General features: G+C 37.3%; 1 protein-coding gene across 1 annotated transcript in view; it reads right to left on the bottom strand.

Moving 5' to 3' along the window:
* The window catches only part of myo9aa (myosin IXAa), a 213,752-nt gene that overhangs the window by 56,577 nt on the left and 132,538 nt on the right, over positions 1-24,637 (bottom strand). The window contains exons 10-14 of the mRNA XM_051647761.1: positions 18,080-18,196; positions 15,858-15,992; positions 7,828-7,949; positions 4,105-4,246; positions 1,532-1,727 (exon numbers count right to left, since the gene is read on the bottom strand). Coding sequence (XP_051503721.1) covers positions 1,532-1,727; positions 4,105-4,246; positions 7,828-7,949; positions 15,858-15,992; positions 18,080-18,196 — 712 coding nt within the window. The remainder of the gene's footprint in view (positions 1-1,531; positions 1,728-4,104; positions 4,247-7,827; positions 7,950-15,857; positions 15,993-18,079; positions 18,197-24,637) is intronic.

Here is a 24,637-nt window from a genome sequence, read left to right on the forward strand (position 1 = left end):
TAAGTGAACCCTTGGATTTAATAACTGGTTGATCCTCCTTCGGCAGCAATATCCTCAACCAAGCTTTGCTGCTAGCTGTGGATTAGACCTGCACATCGTTCAGAAGAAATTCTGGACCATTTTTCCTTACAGAACTGCTTCAGCTTAGCCATATTCTTAGCATGTCTGGTGTGAACGGCTCTCTTGAGGTCATCCCATGGCATCTCTATTGGGTTAAGGTCTTTGGTACTGACTGGGCCACTCCAAAAGGTGGATTTTCTTTTTTTGAAGTCATTCTTTAGTGGATTTACTTCGATGTTTAGGGTCATTGTCCTGCTACATCGCCCAACTTCCACTGAGCTTCAGATGGCGCACAGCCACCCTGAAATCATCCTGTAGGATATCTTGATAAACTTGGGAATTCATTTTTCCCCTCAATGATGGCAAGCGGTCCAGGCCCCAGTGCAGCAAAGCAGCCCCAAGTCATGATGCTCCCTCCACAGTACTTCACTGCTGGGATGATGTTTTCATGTTGGTATGCAGTGCCCTTTTTACACCATATCCAGTGCTGCATATTCTTCCCAAACAATTCAACGTTAGTTTCATCAGTCCACAAAACATTTTCCCAGTAGCGTTGTAGAGTGTCAAGGTTGCCTTTGGCAAACTTCAAGCGCAAAGCAATGTTTTTGTTGTAAAGCAGCGGCTTCCTTCGGGGTGTCCTCCCATGGACATCACGCTTGTTTAATGTTTTCAGCAGATGCTTCTTATGAATAGCTAACTCAAAAATTCAAAGTAGCTTTAACCCACACCTCCAATCTTGTTTCATTAACTGGATGCCAGGTTTGCCTACTACTGACTAATTAGCTTTTGTTGACGTCATTAGCCTAGGGGTTCACATACTTTTTCCAATCTACACTTTGAATGTTTGAATGATGTATTCAATATGTACAAGAACAATACAATAATTTGTGTGTTATTCGTTAAAACAGATTGTGTTTGTTCATTATTGTATTTTTGTGTTTGTTGCATTATACATAAATGCAGGTAATTCCAAAGGGTTCACATACTTTTTCTTGCCACTACATGTAAAAATGCATTTAAATATGGAATAGACCACAGAGCAAGTTGTAGCAGAAAGCATATGTACACATACTGTATATTACAATCAAATTATTCCTTTAAAGATGAACTTTTAAACAGCAAGAAACCTGCCGAATATTACTCGCTTTATCTCAATAAATCCCTGTAATAACTCTACAATGGCATTGGTAACAGAAAACGTATGATCTTGTGTAATGCTGCATCTACGCCGCTAGCTGACAGCACAACATAAACAAGAATATTACTAATGGCACTTTTAATCAAAGTAATAAAAATAAAATTTAAAATAATCAAAACGTTTACAGCCTTGCAGCCCTAGTCCTGCAACTCTGTTTAGCACTTTTTCCAAATCATATATTTATATAGACAGTGTGCCATGCATTGTCTGAAAAATCAGCAATACAAATCTTGCGAGCTGAGTTAGCACGAGTAATGGTTTCATTAAACTTACCGCTTCGTTTCTCAACATATCTCTTGCCAGCGTCCCTGAAGGCCACCATGGCTCTGAAATATGCCCTGAGCACAGCCCAGCGGAAGGTTGCCACCGGGTCGATACCGATCAGGCCACAGATGAAGGCGTTCTTACTGCTCTTGAGGAGTGCGACAATGTCCGGTCGCATGTGATCTGTGTTCTTCTCCCTGAAGTCCTGGAACAGAAGATCATACAGACAGTCAAATAACTGTGTCATTATTATCTCCATTTCATCAGCCAACACACTATTGATCAGCCAACACACTATTGATCAGCCAACACGCTATTGAACATGTACTCAATGAAGCTAATGAAACATCAGTGTGGAGGACGTTAAGCCTGTAAAGCTCCATTATGTAATGCAAGAAGAAAGCATTTATACTGTAAATAAGAGGATCATACACTGATGTCTGCCAAACTCTAAGTTTAGAAAAACACCAAATATTGAGAAAAAGGGCAATGCTAAAAATTTGTTTAACTAATCCAGCCCACAATAACTGGGTTTCCATTAATGTATTTATATGCAAATTTTGGGAAATCGCAGAACAAATGCTGGGTGGAGAAACACAGTGTGTTTACATGAACGCCAAATATGCTGTAAACTAAACTGCTTTATTCAATAAAATCTGACAATGCAAGAAAACAGTGTTTACATCAGATTTAAAATCATCAGGTTTTTCTCTCCTTTTAACGTCAAAGCGGAAAATGAATGAAAATGTCCATTTAATAATTGAATCCAAATCAATCCAAATACATATATATATATGAAATTATATTTTGCATAAAGAAAACGAAGCCTACATTCAGGACCAAAAAGATTTTTTGCATTGTAACTAGCGCTGGATATTGATATAGATTACCAGATTCGATTCGATTCTGATTCACAAGCTCTCAATCTGATTCGATTCAATATTGATTCATATGGGCATATATCTGTAACAATGTCCATTTTGCTTATATACTGTATGAAAGAAATTCTCTCTCAGCTAATGCTGTTAATTAAAGGAATCTTTTAGCAACCCTTCTTGGTACAATTCTAAAATAATAATTTTACAAATTATATTTTCATTAGTTTTTCATCATATTGTTCACATTTTAGCTCTTGAAAAATATTCAATCAATAAATGTCTTGATATTGCATATATTATGCTGCATATATATATATATATATATATATATATATATATATATATATATATATATATATATATATATATATATATATATATATTATATATTGCTACACGTTTTTTGTTTACATGCATAATTCATACTATTTTCAAGTATTTACTTTGATATGTAGAACACGTGTTAAATTGGTACTGTCTCTTTAAGACTGCAGGCATCAGTCAGTAAGTGTATATTAACCAGAGAGGACACGCACAATTTATTTAATGCATCCGTGTTATGTGTGAATAGAATTAACATTTGTTTCTACAAAAAAAATCACACGTTTTCAGCTTATTTCAGCATAATCGGTATAAGATTGTGCATGTAAACACACTCAAAAAATTTCCAAAATGTCTTAAAAAAAAATATCCCCCTTGAAGTGGTGACTTTTTTTATTCGAAGACATGCGCCTAAGGTATGATGGAAACATATTTGCCTAATTAATTCCTACATCATGTCACTTTGCCTTAAGTCATGTGACTGACTGAATAATTCACTCATAAAAAGACTAACAAACAAACCGATTCTGAAATCCCAAGTCTGACATCATTATGATTGGCTCCTATTACCTCCCAGAACTGTCTAACATGCTTTCAGTCCCAAACCGATTGCTAGCAAACATGAAGTTCATCTGAGCGTTTTGTCTACACACGCTAAATTGCAAGCTTTTATTACATTTAATAAAAGAGCCACAGTGTTTTTCCCAAAGTGCGGATTTTGTTCTCTTGAACACACGGAATGGAAACGCACCTTAATTCTCCAATAGTTTTTGCAATGTTTGGATTTTTTCACATACATTTGAAACTTAGATGGAAACCTGACTGTTTTGTTTTGTTTTTTCTCCCCAATTTGGAAGTTCTCGTGGTGGCGTAGTGACTCGCCTCAATCCGGGTGGCGGAGGACGAATCTCAGTTGCCTCCGCGTCTGAGACTGTCAATCCGCACATCTTATCACGTGGCTTTTTAAACGCGTTACCGTGGAGACATAGCGCATGTGGAGGCTTCACGCTATTCCCCGCGGCATCCACGCACAACTCACCACGCGCCCCACCAAGAGCGAGAACCACATTATAGCGATCATGAGGAGGTTACCTCATGTGACTCTACCCTCCCTAGCAACCGGGCCAATTTTGTTGCTTAGAAGACCTGGCTGGAGTCACTCAGCACGCCCTGGATTCGAACTCGCAATTCCAGGGGTGGTAGTCAGTGTCAATACTCGCTGAGCTACCCAGGCCCCCAACCTGACTATCTTTTAAAAATAATCAACTCATCTAAATCCAAATGTATGAGTGATGACACACATTTGCAATGTCCAAATCATTTCTCTAACAGTGATGCTTGCTAAGGCATGCATGACTGTATGCATGCATATATAGCACTGACCTTCACTCCATATTTGACCTTCCCTGCATAGTGTTTGATGATGAAGGCAGGCTCCATGACTGCAGGAAACTCAATATAGCCGTTTCCCTCATGCTGTCGTTTGAACTTGTCTAACAGGGTCTGATTGGTGGCCTGTGGAAAGCTGTGATGAAAAATGAATGGTGGGCATTAGAGCAGACATCACATGACATTTTTTTGCTTATTTCACTGCTCAAAGGTGTAGGATCAGAGAGTAAATAACACATATTATATAATTATTTGCATACTTAGGGTGCAGCTGGAACAGAGAGGGCACAATTCTGGTTGAAAGTATAAGAATAAACTTCTTACACACAGTCTTACATAACAATGCAGTCTTATTAGGTCTCTTACTCCAGGCAGACATTGAAGGTGGTCATGTAGGGAGCGTGTTTGAGTTTAGAGAGATGTAATATGTGATAAACCGGTAACACTTTAAAATAAGGTTCTATTTGTTAACACATTAGTTAATGCATTAGGTATCATGAACAAACAATTCAGAATATATTTTTTTACAGCATTTATTAATCTTTGTTAATATCAGTTAATAAAAATACTATGGTTCATTGTTAGTTCACAGTGCATTAACTAATACTTAGTCCTGTTTTATATCTAAGAACTATATCTATATATACAGGTCTGGAAAAATTTAAGAGACCATTGCAAAATTATCAATTTCTCTGGATTTACTATTTATAGGTATGTGTTTGAATAAAATTAACATTTTTGTTTTATTCCATAAACTACTGACAACATTTCTCCCAAATACCAAATGAAAATATTGTCATTTAGAGCATTTATTTGCAGAAAATGACAACTGGTCAAAATAACACAAAAAGATGCTGTGTTTTTAGACCTTGAATAATGCAAAGTAAACAAGTTCATATTCATTTTTAAACAACACAATACTAATGTTTTAACTTGGGAAGAGTTCAGAAATCAATATTTGATGGAATAACACTGTTTCCAATCACAGCTTTCATGCGTCTTGCCATGCTCTCTACCATTCTTTCACATCCATCTTCCTCTTGATCACATTCCAGAGGTTTTCAATGGGGTTCATGTCTGGAGATTGGGCTGGCCATCACAGGGTCTTGATCCGGTGGTCCTCCATCCACACCTGGATTGACCTGGCTGTGTGGCATGGAGCATTGTCCTGCTGGAAAAACCAATCCTCAGAGTTGGAGAACATTGTCAGAGCAGAAGGAATGATAACCTTGTACGTGGCTTGATTCATGCGTCCTTCACAAAGATGAATCTGCCCGATTCCAGCTTTATTGAAGCACCCCCGAATCATCACCGATCCTCCACCAAATTTCACAGTGGGTGCGAGACACTGTGCCTTGAAGGCCTCTCTCCAGGTCTTCGTCTAACCATTAGACGACCAGGTGGAGGATCAGTGATGATCTGGAAGAAAACTTGCTTCCTTCTGCTCTGAACCAAGAGTGGCATAAAGTCATCCAACAGCAATGTGAAAGACTGGTAGAGAGCATGCCAAGACGCATGAAAGCTGTGATTGGAAATCAGTGTTATTCCATCAACTATTGATTTCTGAACTCCTCTAACTTCCTCTAAGTTAAAACATTAGTATTGTGTTGTTTAAAAATGAATATGAACTTGTTTACTTTGCATTATTCGAGGTCTGAAAACACGGCATCTTATTATTTTGACCAGTTGTCATTTTCTGCAAATAAATGCTCTAAATGACAATATTTTCATTTGGAATTTGGGAGAAATCTTATCAGTACTTTATAGAATAAAACAAAAATGTTCACTTTACTCAAACACATACCTATAAATAGTAAATCCAGAGAAACTGATAATTTTGCAGTGGTCCCTTAATTTTTTCCAGAGCTTTATATATTCTTAGTCAGTATTTATGCCTTGTTTAAGAGCAAAAATATCTAAAAATCCTTCAAACAAATTTTACAATGGCTAGTTCCAGTCCTGAATCCTGATTGGTCAATATAGTGTTAAAGCCTTGCTAAAATACACAAAATAGTAGTAACAGTTATCAAGTAAAACAACCATTTACCCACATTTACCCAAATATTCATTTCACTGTCCAGCACCCATAGCGGTCAATAATTAAGCTTGGTTTACATGTCAGGGATGACTGATGCATCTGAAATCACATACTGTCATAGTATGTACTGCAATTGATGAAGAATGTACTTCTCGGATGTGTAGTATGAGTAGTATGAATACATTCCCGGGCTTATTCATCTGGATCTGTGACCTGAATATATGACGTAGTAACAACCACCACGAAAATAATTTACTTGGTTTTGTTAAACAAGCACAATGTAACCACAAGGAACAATGTACTTGATATACAGCACTTCCAGTTGAAAAGTGTATGGAAGTATATTAATGACAAATGTCTTTGGAAAAAAAAAAAAGCATGATGAACGGAACTAATTAAACAATAAAGAGTGCTTGCAATTTTGGGGGATGCAATTTTATATGGTTGTATATTTAATCTGTGAAAATTTCAAATGAAAACATTTTGCACAATTTCATCATTTAAAATTCAATAATACATTTTCGCCTTCCAAAGTTCAGTTCCAAAAAAACAAAACATTTTAGGAGGCGAATTTGCATAGCAAAATATAATGGGCCAAATATTACCCGTCGAATACAAAAGTCGAAATAAAGAACTGCATATTTTGAAACTGAGCTTTGGAAGGTGAATATTTACAATAAAATTTGTGAAATGTTTTAATTGAAATATTCACAGCTTAAATATACAAACCATTCCCAAAATATGCAAGTACTGTTAATGCAATGGGTTTATTTTTCAATCAGCGCAATTTAGTAACATTGTTTGTTCAAAGACATTTGTCATGAATATACTTCCATAAAAGTGCCGCCCAACTCCAGATGTTGTCCATTTTCTTTAAATTCAGCGTTTTGAATATGATGTCTCCTTAGCTCCTGTGGGATTATGGGATAGTACAGTGTCCAGTGGATGCGCACTTCAGAATCTCGCCAGCTGTAGTAGGTCATCCAAGTATTTCTCGCCTATTGTTTTATGAATACTGAGTGTTCGGAAACTCTACTCCATTCCATACTGTTTTTGGCATACTATACAGTAGAGACGTATGCATATTCTGATGCAGCCACCATCTTGTCCCTTAACAAACTCATTAAACATATAAATGAAATATTGAGTGCCTTCAATATTTTTATTATGTAGTAACTGTTTTATAAATGCAATAAGACACTAAAAGCTGTGATATTGTGAATATAATGCACATTGTTTTGCTGTAACTACTGTATATAGCACAGCCTCTTCTACTTTACTGCATGAATACATTTTACAGATTAGCAAAATTGCATAAGATCTAATTGCATAAGGTATGTTTTCAGAGCAACTTCAATGTAAGGCACTGAATGAAATTACATTTTTTCTTTCTAGTACCGCGTACTTCGGAAAACAATGACGTTAGGAAACAGAAAACATACGTTTTCAGCTGAAAACGTATTAGTATGGACGTGTTTCGTCTGGTTGGTAGTTTTTTCACTCATATTGCAAATAGAACTCACTAAAATATATTATTTTTGTGGTAAACTTGGATCTTCTTGGACACGTATGGACTTATTAGAACTTCACCCAATCCTGACCCGCTTCTCAGGAATTTTCTCTAGTATGTTTAGGGAAGTATTTCAAAGGAAGTGCAGTATATTAGAGTGCAGACGTACTTGCACTCTTCGTCCAGTAGGTGGAGCAATGCTGTGTGCTTCTTGCTGATGAGGCTGATGCAGCCGGTGTTATCGATGTAATCAATGTTATGCCAGGCAATGCCTTCTGTGCGATACTCCTCCTACAGGAAATACAAAACATATCCAAAACTCAAAAAACAATATATATTGTCAACAAAGATTCAGAAAATAAATGCTGCGTGCCTTTAATCCAAAAACAACTATTTTAGAAGTTTCATTTTGATCCTCCTTTGATTTTCACTATCAGTTTTAGAACTGTTTTTAATAACACAAGATGTGTTCGTATCATTCATAGGCAAATGTACAGTGTCCTTGTTTTGTCCTTTTATACAACCTGCTATAACTCTTCTTCCATTTTTTGGACTATGGCCAGAACAACAAAAACAACAGGCCTGCAAAGTGTTTCATGTTCAAGTAGAGGAGACTTCCTTTCGCCGGGCTGTGGATTCATGGTCTTTGCGGTTTAATAAAATGAAAGACATTCTTAACATTTTGTTGCTTTTTTGCTCCCAACTATTTCCTTGGATTGCTGGGAAAGTAAATGGAACAATAAAGGATATAATCCCAGCAGGGATTCATATAATCAGTGGAATCTCTCTCCTGTTTGCATATTAAAAGACAAACTATAAAACACGCAGAACGAAGCAGATAATATACATTTCTCGTTCAACTTCCAGTACAAAGAACAGTATCTATCTATAAATGTCTAAGTACCTCTTGTGAAATAACATAACCTCAAAAGTTTACTAAATCCACAGCACTCTGAACAGCATGCAACTTCAGCAACATCATGCACCCTGCCTCTATTTGGCTTACAAGTGTAATGCTCTGCAATAGCCTCCAAAGCATATAAAACCCATTGACAACATCTCTGTAATTGGCACTATGAAAAAGTGAGAAAGGCTGCCATTAATGGGCTAATGAGAGCATTTGTGGTGTTGTGTCTGGCTCCAGAATGGCTGTATTTACGGCAGACTTTCAATCTAATGGCCACACCTAACTGAGGAACAGGCAGGACATCCTGTAAATCTGTAACCCAGCCAACTAGCCCACTTCAGCATGTGATCAATACTACCGATACTAGCAGAAATACTAAAACTACAGCTTTTTGTCCTCTTACTACAACTTACTTTGTTAAAATCTGGGAACACTTTCAAATAAAGGTTGTATGTGTTAACAGTAGTTAACACAATAATTAATTTAAACTAACACTGAACAATACTTGGTTAATGTTAATTTCTACATACACTAAGATATTTTTTACATTTAAAAGTTGTATACATATACATTAGTTATGACTAATTATTATGATTTATTAATAAATAAATGTATTGAATTTAACTAAATAAAAAGTAAAATAAATTATATAATAATAATAATAATAACAACAATAATTATTATTAGGATTCCTCCGGTAGGAGGAAACCTATTGCTTGTGTTAGTATTCTTCTTCTTTTTATTATTATTATTCCTGTTGCTCTAAATTGCCCAATAACTCAAGATCTCCTTGGTAAAAAGTTTTGATATTTGGCACATTGATACTACAGGCCACAAGTAACTACCACACCAAAAATGACACACATGAGCCTATAGGTGGCGCTACAGGCCACGCCCAAATTTGTCCATTTTCAAAGTGATGCCATTTCCACCCCGTAAGTCCAACATTTCTGAAACCTGGTATATATGCCTCATTTCTCATGAAGAACAAAAAAGCCTCTAGAACCCATAAAGTCAACCATGATGGATTTTCCTGTACAATACAAATTTGTCCAAAACTACAAAAATCTACTCCTGAACCATAGCTCCAATTGACTTGAAACTCGGTATGTATGTGTAGGATATATGTCTTTCAATTTGATATTTAGCTAAAATGAATACAATACAAAATGTCTGAAAGGTGCGCATTTATGTAAATGTCCACACTGTCTCAATATCCATATGTCCAAAAAATCAAATGCCATATTGACTAATGTTTTTTCCAATCTAACAGGCTTCAAGATGACATCACTCTGAAGTACAGTGCACAGTTTCACCTTGATATGTCAAAAGATGACAGAATTACAGTTTACTATTATTTATCGCTAACGCTAAAATAATGCTTTACAAATCCGCTAGTCATAAAACCGATACTTTGATTCAATCACCAGCTCATATGAAGACTCTTGCAATGTTTAATAACAAATTAATGAAATGTTGTGTACATGTGTGAAGCACATGTCTCTAACGTGTCAATTTTTACATAATTTGCAGTTTTGAGGAGGAATCCGCATTGCTGCTTGCAGCTTTAATTAGTTATGAATCTGTTGTCTCTTCTCACATAATAACGTAAATCTAAAGCATTACCTAATGTTAATACATAGAACCTTAATGGAAAGTGTTACTAGCAACTTGTAGCAAGCTTAATTTTTCTATCTTAACTAACCCATTTAGTTAACATTAACTTTTATTTTAGTTAAACATCAACTAGCGCTTATCATTTATGAATTTGCATATCCGAGCACACAACACGCCGCATTCCATGTCTTGTGGAGATAAACTGGTTACCATCTATATTCAAACATTCAGTGTTACCACATGGAATACTTGGCAATACGCTCAGGATGTGAACTCATTCCTGACATATGAATCCAAATGTTTCCAATTCTTTGAACAATTAAAGCATGAAACTTGGCAGCCATAGCAGATTTCTGCACTTTTATCAAAGAACAAACAGGCAAAATTGTTGTGGCAATACATTAGAATGAATCACTTAAATTGCCCATGAAAACAAATAATAATAATAATAATAATAATAATAATATATAAATAAATTAATAAATAAAACAGGTCCAGTAAGGTTCTCAGTGCCGGTTTAGTTGTTTGCTCGGTTCATGCTGTTTTCAGGCTTATAGGGCTGTTCAGTTTTATAGCCCTTTAAACCCGGCAGAGAATTTGCATTTTCAGGGAATTTTCAATCTCTTGAAATACGATTATCTCCCAAAAACTGGGGGATGTATGAAATTAGACATATCTTAATGTAGGAAGGCATATCCCCCATAGTTATAATTGCTGCTACGCCCCTGTTTAAACCTATACAAGTGTGTTGTGAAACTAAACAAATATAAGCAGTGTTTAACAAGTATCTGTCAACAAATAGCAGAAACCAAGTGTAAAGAAAGTAACAGATGATTATTTGCACATCTGCATAAAGCAACACTTCCCATCATTCACTCTGTGATATATGTGGACATATGTACCTTGTTCAAGCAAATCTGTCAAAGACAGTTTTTTTATCAAATCGGAGCCACTGGACTGACTCGAAACTTAAACTAACAAACTGTTTGAGCACACATACTCGCAAAGGCACGGCTTTGACAGGCTGTCATTACAGTGATTGGTTGCTTCTTTAGTCATCTCAGGAGAATGGCCTCATTGAGAAAAATACACATGATTATAAGCAACCCTTTGGATTGTGTCATTATTATGTCATAGTTTATCTCATGCAAAACGCTAGTAATGACAACCTACCTCACATGATCGCACAAACTAACTGACTGAGGCATTCACCATACCCCAGCCCGTTAAAAGCCGTCTACAGGCATGTGGCACTGCTTAGCATTGTTATGCAGCCCTCATTTCAGAATGTTAAAAAGGATAAAGATTAAATGAACATGAATGAAAATGAACAAAGAACAATGCTGAGAGAGAAAGATTAATAGATAGAACGATAGAGAGAACGACAGACAGACAGAGTGATAGAACGATAGATAGAGAGAACAATATAATGACAGACAGACAGATCAGAAATAACATTAGAACAATAGATAAAACGATAGAATGACATACATAGAGACAGACATTAGATAGATAGACAGACAGTCTAGTCTATTGTTATTAGATAGATTAGAAATAACAACAGAATGATAGATAGATAAGACAGACAGACAGACAGGCCAGAAATAACTTTAGAACGACAGATAGAACGATAGAATGACATACAGACAGACAGATAGATAAGAAATAATGAAAGAAACGATGATATATATATATATATAGAAAGACAGACAGACAGACAGACAGACAAAGAAATAACAAAAGAACGATAGATAGATAGTTAGAATGATAGAACGGTAGATAGAGCGACAGACAGACAAATAGATAGACAGACAGACAGACAGACGGACAGACGGACAAACAGATAGACAGATAGACAAAGAAATAACAAAAGAATGACAGATAGATAGATAGAACGATAGAACAGTAGATAGAGCGACAGACAGACAAATAGATAGACAGACAGACAGACAGACAAAGAAATAACAAAAGAACGATAGATAGATAGTTAGAACGATAGAACGGTAGATAGAGCGACAGACAGAGACAGACAGACGGACAGACAGACAGACAAAGAAATAACAAAAGAACGATAGATAGATAGTTAGAACGATAGAACGGTAGATAGAGCGACAGACAGACAAATAGATAGACAGACAGACAGACAGATGGACAGGTAGACAGAAAGACAGACAGATAGACAGACAGACAAAGAAATAACAAAAGAACAATAGATAGATAGTTAGAACGATAGAATGGTAGACAGAGCGACAGACAGACAAATAGATAGACAGACAGACAGACGGACAGACAGATAGACAAAGAAATAACAAAAGAACGATAGATAGATAGTTAGAACGATAGAACGGTAGATAGAGCGACAGACAGACAAATAGATAGACAGACACAGATAGACAGACAGACAAAGAAATAACAAACGAATGATAGATAGATAGTTAGAACGATAGAACGGTAGATAGAGCGACAGACAGAGACAGACAGACGGACAGATAGACAGACAAAGAAATAACAAAAGAATGATAGATAGATAGTTAGAACGATAGAACGGTAGATAGAGCGACAGACAGAGACAGACAGACGGACAGATAGACAGACAAAGAAATAACAAAAGAACGATAGATAGATAGTTAGAACGATAGAACGGTAGATAGAGCGACAGACAGAGACAGACAGACGGACAGATAGACAGACAAAGAAATAACAAAAGAACGATAGATAGATAGAGCGATAGAACGGTAGATAGAGCGACAGACAGACAGACAGACAGACGGACAGATAGACAGACAAAGAAATAACAAAAGAAAGATAGATAGATAGTTAGATAGAACGATAGAACGGTAGATAGAGCGACAGACAGACAAATAGATAGACAGACAGACAGGCAGGCAGGCAGACAGACAGACAGACAGACAGACAGACAGACAGACAAAGAAATAACAAAAGAAAGATAGATAGATAGTTAGATAGAACGATAGAACGGTAGATAGAGCGACAGACAGACAAATAGATAGACAGACAGACAGACAGATGGACAGGTAGACAGAAAGACAGACAGATAGACAGACAGACAAAGAAATAACAAAAGAACAATAGATAGATAGTTAGAACGATAGAATGGTAGATAGAGCGACAGACAGACAAATAGATAGACAGACAGACAGACGGACAGACGGACAGACAGATAGACAAAGAAATAACAAAAGAACGATAGATAGATAGTTAGAACGATAGAACGGTAGATAGAGCGACAGACAGACAGACGGACAGATAGACAAAGAAATAACAAAAGAAAGATAGATAGATAGTTAGATAGAACGATAGAACGGTAGATAGAGCGACAGACAGACAAATAGATAGACAGACACAGATAGACAGACAGACAAAGAAATAACAAACGAATGATAGATAGATAGTTAGAACGATAGAACGGTAGATAGAGCGACAGACAGAGACAGACAGACGGACAGATAGACAGACAAAGAAATAACAAAAGAACGATAGATAGATAGTTAGAACGATAGAACGGTAGATAGAGCGACAGACAGAGACAGACAGACGGACAGATAGACAGACAAAGAAATAACAAAAGAACGATAGATAGATAGTTAGAACGATAGAACGGTAGATAGAGCGACAGACAGAGACAGACAGACGGACAGATAGACAGACAAAGAAATAACAAAAGAACGATAGATAGATAGAGCGATAGAACGGTAGATAGAGCGACAGACAGACAGACAGATGGACAGATAGACAGACAAAGAAATAACAAAAGAAAGATAGATAGATAGTTAGATAGAACGATAGAACGGTAGATAGAGCAACAGACAGACAAATAGATAGACAGACAGACAGACAGACAGACAGACAGACAGACAAAGAAATAACAAAAGAATGATAGATAGATAGTTAGGACGATAGAACGGTAGATAGAGCGACAGACAGACAAATAGACAGACAGACAGATGGACAGACGGACAGATAGACAAAGAAATAACAAAAGAAAGATAGATAGATAGAACGATAGAACGGTAGATAAAGCGACAGACAGACAAATAGACAGACGGACGGACGGACGGACGGACGGACGGACAGACAAAGAAATAACAAAAGAACGATAGATAGATAGTTAGAACGATAGAACTGTAGATAGAGCGACAGACAGACAAATAGATAGACAGACAGACAGACGGACAGACGGACAGACAAAGAAATAACAAAAGAACGATAGATAGATAGTTAGAATGATAGAACGGTAGATAGAGCGACAGACAGACAGACAGATAAAGAAATAACAAAACGATAGATAAATAGTTAGAACGATAGAACTGTAGATAGAGCGACAGACAGACAGACAGATAGATAAGAAATAATGAAAGAAACGATGATATATATATATATTGACAGACAGACAGACAGACTGATAGATAGATAAAGAAATAACAAAAGAACGATAGATAGTTAGATAGCGCGACAGACATAATGACAGAACGATAGATGATAGATAGATAAGACAGACAGGCAGACCAGAAATAAGGTTAGAACGATAGATAGATAGAACAACAGACAGACAGACAGATTAGAAATAACGACAGAACGATAGATAGATAGAACAATACACAGACAGACAGAAAGATAGAACGATAAATAGATTAAACAAAAGAGTGACAGACAGACGGCCGGACGGACAGACAGACAGACAGATTCTGTCAGTTGGGAGGACTTCACATCTGGCTATTTGATCTCGAGCAGCAGCTTTCCTCCACAGACCATCTGTCTATCTACAACATGGATGCATTTGTCACTGGTGAAAAGAGGAGTGTTGGTAGCGATAACCCATCTACATCTTCAAATAAAAAACAAAAACTACAAGAATCCTACCTTTAATGAGTTACCTTTCATTTGGATTTACAGTAGCAGCCACATCTGCTGCAGTTTGTGTACATGCATATGCAGCTCTAAAATTGCCTCTGCCTTTCGTCTCCAGCCCCTCCACATATCTGAGCGAAGCAGGGTTTTCAAAGTTCATGGCGCAGAAGAATAAATACCACAACCGAGCACAAGTCGAAGACGATCTCAAACCACGAAATATTGAACCATGAACTGAGAACAATGCAAGCTCATCCTTCACATTGATGGGCCACATTTGACTGCATTTGTTCCTAATTCAGCATATACAACAACAATAATAAACCATTATTTGCCTTAATTGATTCACTGTTCTTTTTCAACAGTTCATTGTTTTTTATTCAAGTTCAAACTCTTATTCAGCCTCTCTGGGGGGCCTGACTTACTTAAGGTTGAGAACCCCTGCTGTAAGCAATAGTAATAGTGATACTTGCCTGAGTAAGCCTCACTAATTAAAACATGAGTTCCTATATGTTACATTAATCTTAATCAGTAGAATATAGAGTTTGGGTTGATTTAATGATAAATTATTGTACTTCAAGGGGGTCTGAAAGTGCACAATCATAAAGATTACAATCCTTTCTGCCAAAACATTCAGTGAAGCAATGTGTGGGCACTTATTTTATTCTGTGTGCCGTCAAAACAACTTGGCTCATACTTGCTGGCAATAAATCTGTTATTAGGCTGTAATGTTGAGCTATGTGTGGATAGAGATGCTGATGGTTATCTTTAGGGCCAACTTTGAAATGAAAGAAGAAACACAGTACCTGCTCCAGCTTAAAAATGTGCTGGTTGAAGTAGTGTTGAAGCCGCTCATTGGCGAAGTTGATGCAGAATTGTTCAAAGCTGTTGTTCTCATAGTCTTCAAAGCCAAAGATATCCAGAACTCCAATGGACAAGATCTGAGAAGACAAGATTAAAGAAAACATTAAATCTATGTACAGGGTCCACACTGTTGCAATATGTCCAGTGATGCAGTTTTGTGAATATACTGTATAATCAATACATGATCCGTTAGCTGGTACTGCTTTTTGATCTGTTTTTCTGAATAGTTATATTTTTTTACATTTCTTTACACAATATAGTAAATAAAGTGAATAGTAAACCCACACTTGGGAAGGTGTAGGGGTTAGTGTTAATATCATTGACGAAATCTAAAACGAAAAGCACATGAAAACTTTTTGCCCTCACAAAGATTAATTTTACAGTGTGGTTCTATTTGTTAACATTAGTAAATGCGGGGTCTGGGTAGCTCAGCAAGTATTGATGCTGTCTACCACCCCTGGAGTCACGAGTTCGAATCCAGGGCGTGCTGAGTGACTCCAGCCAGGTCTCCTAAGCAACCAAATTGGCCCGGTTGCTAGGGAAGGTACAGTCACATGGGGTAACCTCCTCGTGGTCACGATTAGTGATTCTCGCTCTCAATGGGGCACGTGGTAAGCTGTGTTTGGATCGCGGAGAGTAGCATGAGCCTCCACATGCTGCGAGTCTCCGCGGTGTTATGCATAACGAGCCATGTGATAAGATGCGTGGATTGACGGTCTCAGAAGCAGAGGCAACTGAGACTTGTCTTCCGCCACCCGGACTGAGGCAAGTAACCGCGCCACCACGAGGACCTACTAAGTAGTGGGAATTGGGCATTCCAAATTGGGAGAAAAGGGGATAAAATTAAAAAACTTTAGTAAATCCACTATGTATCATGAACTAACAATAATCAAAATATTTTTTTGTGTGTGGATTGACGGTCTCAGAAGCGGAGGCAACTGAGACTTGTCTTCCGCCACCCGGACTGAGGCAAGTAACCACGCCACCACGAGGACCTATTAAGTAGTGGGAATTGGGCATTCCAAATTGGGAGACTGAGGCAAGTAACCGCGCCACCACGAGGACCTACTAAGTAGTGGGAATTGGGCATTCCAAATTGGGAGACTGAGGCAAGTAACCGCGCCACCACGAGGACCTACTAAGTAGTGGGAATTGGGCATTCCAAATTGGGAGAAAAGGGGATAAAATTAAAAAACTTTAGTAAATCCACTATGTATCATGAACTAACAATAATCAAAATATTTTTTTGTGTGGATTGACGGTCTCAGAAGCGGAGGCAACTGAGACTTGTCTTCCGCCACCCGGACTGAGGCAAGTAACCGCGCCACCACGAGGACCTATTAAGTAGTGGGAATTGGGCATTCCAAATTGGGAGACTGAGGCAAGTAACCGCGCCACCACGAGGACCTACTAAGTAGTGGGAATTGGGCATTCCAAATTGGGAGAAAAGGGGATAAAATTAAAAAACTTTAGTAAATCCACTATGTATCATGAACTAACAATAATCAAAATATTTTTTACAGCATTTAATCTTAAACTATTGTTAATTTATAAAAATGCAATAGTTAATTGTCTGATCATGTTAACTAAAGCATTAACTAATGTTAACATACTCAACTTTTAATCTTTAAAACGTATTAGTATATTTTGAAATTACCATGAACCAAATTAAATAAATGCTGTAAAAGTACTGTACATTGTTAATTCATGTTCACTAATTTAGTTAAATAATGTTTTTGAAGACAACCTTATTGTAAAGGGTTACCGGTGTTTACGTGACTTTTTCATGGCTTTTGAAGATTTTATTCATTTCTATGATTTTTCCAGGCCTGAAAATCTCCTGATATTTCATGTTTTCCATGTGTGTGGAAACCCTGAATGCAATGAAAAATAAATGCTTGACTTTTTTCTGAAACAACTGTGTGGCAGAAACCGTCTTGTAATTTTACATAATAGCAGGGCCTCTGTCAATATGACTCAATATATCCCATTACATAATGTCTACATCCATAATTTAGAGATTAAAGCGGTGTGAGCTAGACAAAAACAGGGTGCAACCCCATTGGATGAACTCATATTCCTGCTATGGAATGTATTTGGCATCAGCTGACTCACTAAGGATACATTCTAAATCTTTGTTATATCAGCGCAGAAATGCTTTTACCTTGGCAGATTCTTCTAAGTCTCTTGTGTTGAGCAGGGCGTGATTGATCCTGAACACGATCCAGTCGAACAGCGCACTATAGAGAGACTTAGCCATGGAGTCCCGTACCGTCCCGGCCTGAAAAAGAATGTAAAACAATCCTTCAGTACAGGCAATCCCACTCTAGAACTGCTTTTTATCTAATCATCATGACTGGGAAAGATTTTTTAACACAAGCAGTGAGAGACATGACAAAACAAATATCAATATACTGTATATTTATATATAAAGGGAGTGCAGTCACCTCTATATGAGGGCTGATTGCATTTTTCGAGTTATGATTCAACTTAAACACTTCAATGAATTCTTCTGTAAAATGTTTGTTATTTGAGCTGTAAAGCTGTTTACAATGTCCTTTTGAGGTGGGACACTTTGTTTCGGCAGATGCATTACTGATGTAATTACTGTGAGTAGAGTTTGCTCCATTTATGGGTCACTGACAAATAAGGTTATTTGAGATGATAAAGATGAATAATATTTTAAAAATCTAGTTTCTAAGTTATTAGAAATGTAATCCGTGTCCATGTTGGTTTCATAATTTTTTTTTTTTTAATTATTGCATTTAAAAAAAAATGTTTTTAATGATTTTATGATTTAATGTAAAGTTTTGTAACAATCAAGTGGTTAATGCATTAAATCCTTTCCTTGCACCTTGAATGCACACAACTTAATCATTATATCATGAAGTGATATAATGATCTTTAATTTTTGATTAAAACTATGAGGGTCTAAACAGGTCCTGTTTTGTTTGATTTTTGTCACATGACCTGCATGCTGGTTACGCCACGTGACTGAATTTGGTGAACAAAAGTAAATAATAATAATAATAATAATAATAATAATATACACTGGCAGCCAAAAGTTTGGAATAATGTACAGATTTTGCTCTTATGGAAAGAAATTGGTACTTTAATTCACCAAAGTGGCATTCAACTGATCACAAAGTATAGTCGGGACATTAATAACATGAAAAATTACTATTACAATTTGGAAAAAAAATTCAGAACTTCTTAAACTACTTCAAAGAGTTCTCATTAAAAAATCCTCCACGTGCAGCAATGACAGCTTTGCAGATCCTTGACATTCTAGCTGTCAGTTTGTCCAGATACTCAGATGACATTTCACCCCACACTTCCTGTAGCACTTGCCATAGATGTGGCTGTCTTGTCGGGCACTTCTCACGCACCTTACAGTCTAGCTGATCCCACAAAAGCTCAATGGTGTTAAGATCCATAACACTCTTTTCCAATTATCTGTTGTCCAATGTCTGTGTTTCTTTGCCCACTCTAACCTTTTCTTTTTGTTTTTCTGTCTTCTTTTTACTGTTGCACATGAAACTGGTGTTGAGCGGGTAGAATTCAATGAAGCTGTCAGCTGAGGATATGTGAGGCGTCTATTTCTCAAACTAGAGACTCTGATGTATTTATCCTCTTGTTTAGTTGTACATCTGGGCCTTCCACATCTCTTTCTGTCCTTGTTAGAGCCAGTTGTCCTTTGTCTTTGAAGACTGTAGTGTACACCTTTGTATGAAATCTTCAGTTTTTTGGCAATTTCAAGCATTGTATAGCCTTCATTCCTCAAAACAATGATTGACTGACGAGTTTCTAGAGAAAGCGGTTTCTTTTTTGCCATTTCTGACCTAATATTGACTTTAAGACATGCCAGTCTATTGCATACTGTGGCAACTCAACAACAAAGACAAAGACAATGTTAAGCTACATTTAACAAACCAAATATCTTTCAACTGTGTCTGATATAATGGCAAGTGATTTTCTAGTACCAAATTAGCAATTTAGCATGAGTACTCAAGGATAAGGTGTTGGAGTGATGGCTGCTGTCTAGATTTGATCAAAAATGACTTTTTTCAAATAGTGATGGTGCTGTTTTTTTTACATCAGTAATGTCCCGACTATACTTTGTGATCAGTTGAATGCCACTTTGGTGAATAAAAGTACCAATTTCTTTCCATAACAGCAAAATCTGTACATTATTCCAAACTTTTGGCCACCAGTGTGTGTGTGTATATATATAAGGCTTCACAGCTAATTTTTTTAAAGAAATAATAAGAAAATATTATTGCAAACTACATATGTGAACATTTCTCTCTGTTTATTTTTAAAGCTTTAAATGAAACTCTATATATAGACATTTTTTTTTTTTTTACTTTTTCTGTATCATTTTGACCTATTTTTGACTCAAAAGAACAATTTGCTTAAATCAGAAATCTCTATGACTAGCAGGCAAATTTTATCCTGAATTAGAGTAAAATGTAGCTAGACATTTTGAAAGAAGAGGAAAACTTGATAAATGTATATAATTTACATGACTTTTCCAGGCCTAAAAATCTCCATTTTAAAATTCCATGACTGCGGGAAGCCTATAGATGTGTATTCAAGTAACAGTATTCTGTAAATTACATTTTTTTTTTTTTTTTATAACAACAATAGACCTAGACCAAAAAAACAAAAGAAAAAACGTTACTTTATTGACCCGTAAACAGGGTTTAAAGTTTCTTACTTGTATCCTTGTGTAGCTTTTTTCATTTTTTTTAGCTGTTGTTAAAAGATTGAATATGCACATTTCCATTCTATCATACTAGTCATGCTACAAACTGAGGGGCAAATTGTCCTTATTTTCTGTGGTAATTGAGAGCAGGTAGGTAAAATGGCAATGGCTTTACAATAGATTCCGTGTGTGTTGCAGGACCCATTGTGATAGCCGGCATTCTCCAACGTGTGTGTGTTTCCTTGGCCAGTGAATAATGGCATTAGGCTGTTTAATGCTCAATATTGTGACACAGCCACTCACAATCCAATCTTCTGCAACAGGGCTACAGCTTACTCCAATGAGAGATTTGATTTGTTTAAACAACTTACTAACAGATTTGCTCGACAGATCTCTCACAGGCTGAGTCAACGAAAACAAGGTCCATTTGTGGTTACCGTGATTTCGCCAACTAGGACATGTTCTTGGATCAACATCCTTATTGGTCCAGGAAAAACAATTCTATGAATCAATCAGATTTTAGGGTAGTCTTTTGTAGCCAGACTTTTGACTATCAGCACAAAGCTGTTCTGAGCGCCATTTGGTGCATATCTATAGAGTTGCTAGGGTCTTCTTGGTGGTTGCTAGGCAATTGCTTATTGGCCCAAGTCAAAGAGCCAACACTCTAAATATGGCTCCTTCAATTTAAGTCTAAATGTATACTCTCTCTCTCTCTCTCTGTCACTATATCATTTGCATCATAACTCTGATAGCTTAAGTAATTGCACACCCTACTTTTAAATATTCAGAGTTCTGCAAGAGTGCATACTAGTTGCAGTCTTGATATTGGCTTCAACCAAAACAGCAACAAAATAATATTTCAAGGGCTAACCAGAGTAATTAGTAGAGTTGATTTAGAGGACTAAGAGATAAGCTGGTTTTGATTAAGCAGCGTTTAGCAATCTCTGTCAGTCTCTCTAAAACACATACACAACAAATCAGTGATGTGATGGCCAGCCATATGTCATCCCTCTAAATGTGTGTGTTTGCATTCAAAAACGTATCAAATCACTTTTCAAAAGTGATTAGACATTCTGTTTTCTGTTTATTGGCCTGTTTGTGTTTCATTTACATTCTGAACTGCCTTTACACAAGCTGTATTGATAATATTTGGTTTGGATTGGTAAGTTGGGTTGAGTCTTGCTTTTACGTTTGTTTTTTGGTTTGTTTTTGTACACTGATGAGCTAAAACATTATGGCGACCTGCCTAATATGCTGTTGGTCCACCGTGTGCCACCTAAACAGCGCCGACCCGCTGAGACGTGGACTCTACAAGACCCCTGAAGGTGTCCTGTGGTATCTGGCACCAAGACATTAGCAGCAGATCTTTCAAGTCCTGTAAGTTGTGAGGTGGAGCCACTGTGGATCGGACTTGCTGGTCCAGCACATCCCACAGATGTTCAATCGTATTGAGATCTGAGGAATTTGGAGGTCATGGCAACACCTTCAACTCTTTGTCATGTTCCTCAAATCATTCCCGAGCAATGTGTGCAGTGTGGCAGGGCGCAGTATCCTGCTGAAAGAGGCCACTGCCATTAGGGAATACCATTGCCATGAAGTGGTGTACCTAGTCGTCAATATGTTTAGGTAGGTGGCATGTGTCAAATTGACATCCACATGAATGGCCGGACCCAGGGTTTCCACACTCCCTTCATCGGCTTGTCGTCTTCCCACAGTGCATCCTGGTGCCATCACTTACCCACGTATACAGCCATTCATGTGATGTAAAAGAAAACGGGTCTCATTGGACCAGGCGGCCTTCTTCCACTGCTCCAAGGTCCAGTTCCGATGCTCGCAAGCCCATTGTAGGCGCTTTCGACAATGGACAGGGGTCATCATGGGCACTATGACCGGTCTGCGTCTATGCAGCCCCATATGCAGCAGGGTGTGATGCACTGTGACTGTGTGTTGTGACAAATTCCTCCCGTAACATTATTAAAATTTTCAGTCTCTTGTGCCGCAGCAGACCTTCTGTTAATTCGGACCAGACGGGATAGCCTTTGTTGACCTCGTGCATCGATGAGCCTTGGGCGGCCAACACCCTGTTACCAGTTTGTGGTTTGTCCCTCCTCGGACCACTATCGGTAGGTACTCACCACTGCTGACCGGGAGCACTTCACAAGCCTTGCCATTTCAGAGATGCTCTGACCCAGTTGTCTGGCCATAACAATTTGGCCCCTGTCAAAGTCACTCAGGTCTTTACTCCTGCCCATTTCTAGTGCATTCAACACGTTGACTACGAGAACTGATTGTTTGCTTATCATCTAATCTACCCAGACCTTGACATGAGGCCTTGTTAGGAGATGATCAATGTAATTCGCTTCACCTGTGAGTGGTCATAATGTTTTGGCTCATTTGGTGTATTTCAGTTAATCACATTTACCTTTTAGAATGAGAATTATGTGACCCAGAGGGTGCGTTGCATTCACAAGTCATCCTCACTAAGCCCTATTCCCTTTGAAGACTTACCATCCACTGTGAAAGCTTTGTAGTGATAAAAGAGTGGGGCTCAAAAATATGGGACCTTGGGAACTCACTTTTAAAGTCATTTTTATTGGAGATTCTGTTTGGAATGACTTTACACCATGGCAATAATAACTGTTCTCCCTTAGAAATGCCCTCCGAAGGCATCATTTATGGCATTTGGAACACAGATGTAGCACACAGACATAAATTAAGCAGCCATGTTTTTTTTAGGTTATTTTTATTTAATAATTTTCTATTTCAATTTAGTATCTTATATATATATATATATATATATATATATATATTTATAACATTTTCTTGCTTTGTTTTTGTCCTTCCTTCCCTCCTTCCTTTTTTCCATCCATACATCCTTCCCTTTTTTCCTTGCACCCTTCCTTCCTTCCCTTTCCTTAGTACTTCCTTTTTTCCATCCATCCATCCTTATTTATTCATACTTTTCCAGTCCTTCCTTCCCTTTTTTTCCCTTCCTTCTTTTTTATTTTCCCCTTCCTTTCCTTTTCCCCTTCCTTCCCTTACCCTTTCCATTTTTTTCTTCCTTTTCTTTCACCCATCTTTCCTTTTTACCATGCTTCCTTTCCTTTTTTCCTTACTTCCCTTTTCCCTTCCTTCTATCCTTTCATTTTTCCTTCTTTTCCTTTCTCCTTAACTTCCTTTCCCTTTTCCAACCTTTCCTTTTAAATTCCTTTTTTCCATCCATCCATCCATCCATTTTTCATCCCTTCCTTTTCTCTTTTCTTTCTTTCATTCATCCTTCCTTGCTTCCTACCTTTCCTTTTTTCGTTCCCTCACTTTTCCCCTCCCTCCCTCCTTCATTCCTTTTTTTTATTATTTCCCTACTTCCCGTTCCCTTCCTTCCAACCTTTCCTTCCTTTCCATTTTCCAACCTTTCCTTGTCTTTTACCTTCTTTTTTCCATCCATCCATCCATCTATCCTTTTTTCATCCCTTCCTTTTCTCTTTTCCATTCATTCATCCTTCCTTGCTTCCTACTTTTCCTTTTTTTTCCATTCCCTTACTTTTCCCCTCCTTCCTTCATTCATTCTTTTTTTTATTATTTCCCTTTCCTTCCGGTTCCCTTCCAACCTTTCCTTCCTCCTTCCTTTCCATTTTCCAACATTTCCTTGTCTTTGACCTCCTTTTTTCCATCCATCCATCCATCCTTTTTTCATCCCTTCTTTTTCTCTTTCCTATTTTCCCATGTATCCTTCCTTTCTTGCTTCCTACCTTCTCCTTTTCCCCTTCCCTCCCTCCCTTCTTCTCTTCCTTCCTTTCCTTTTTCCAACACTTCCTTTTTTTTCCCGTTCATTCACATTGATTACCATAGTTTTTCAAAATCATTATGTTATGAGGGGGAGAAACATATTATTTGTGGTTGTTGGAATAAATGGCTAAATACCTCTGTTTGCGAGGATGTCTTAATTTATGTGCGCATGTCAGTCAAGGAATTTATTAAATCATCTCAATGGTTACTCTGAACTCTGATTTCAAT

The sequence above is a fragment of the Myxocyprinus asiaticus genome, chromosome 2 (genome assembly GCF_019703515.2).
Source record: "Myxocyprinus asiaticus isolate MX2 ecotype Aquarium Trade chromosome 2, UBuf_Myxa_2, whole genome shotgun sequence".
NCBI lineage: Eukaryota > Metazoa > Chordata > Actinopteri > Cypriniformes > Catostomidae > Myxocyprinus > Myxocyprinus asiaticus.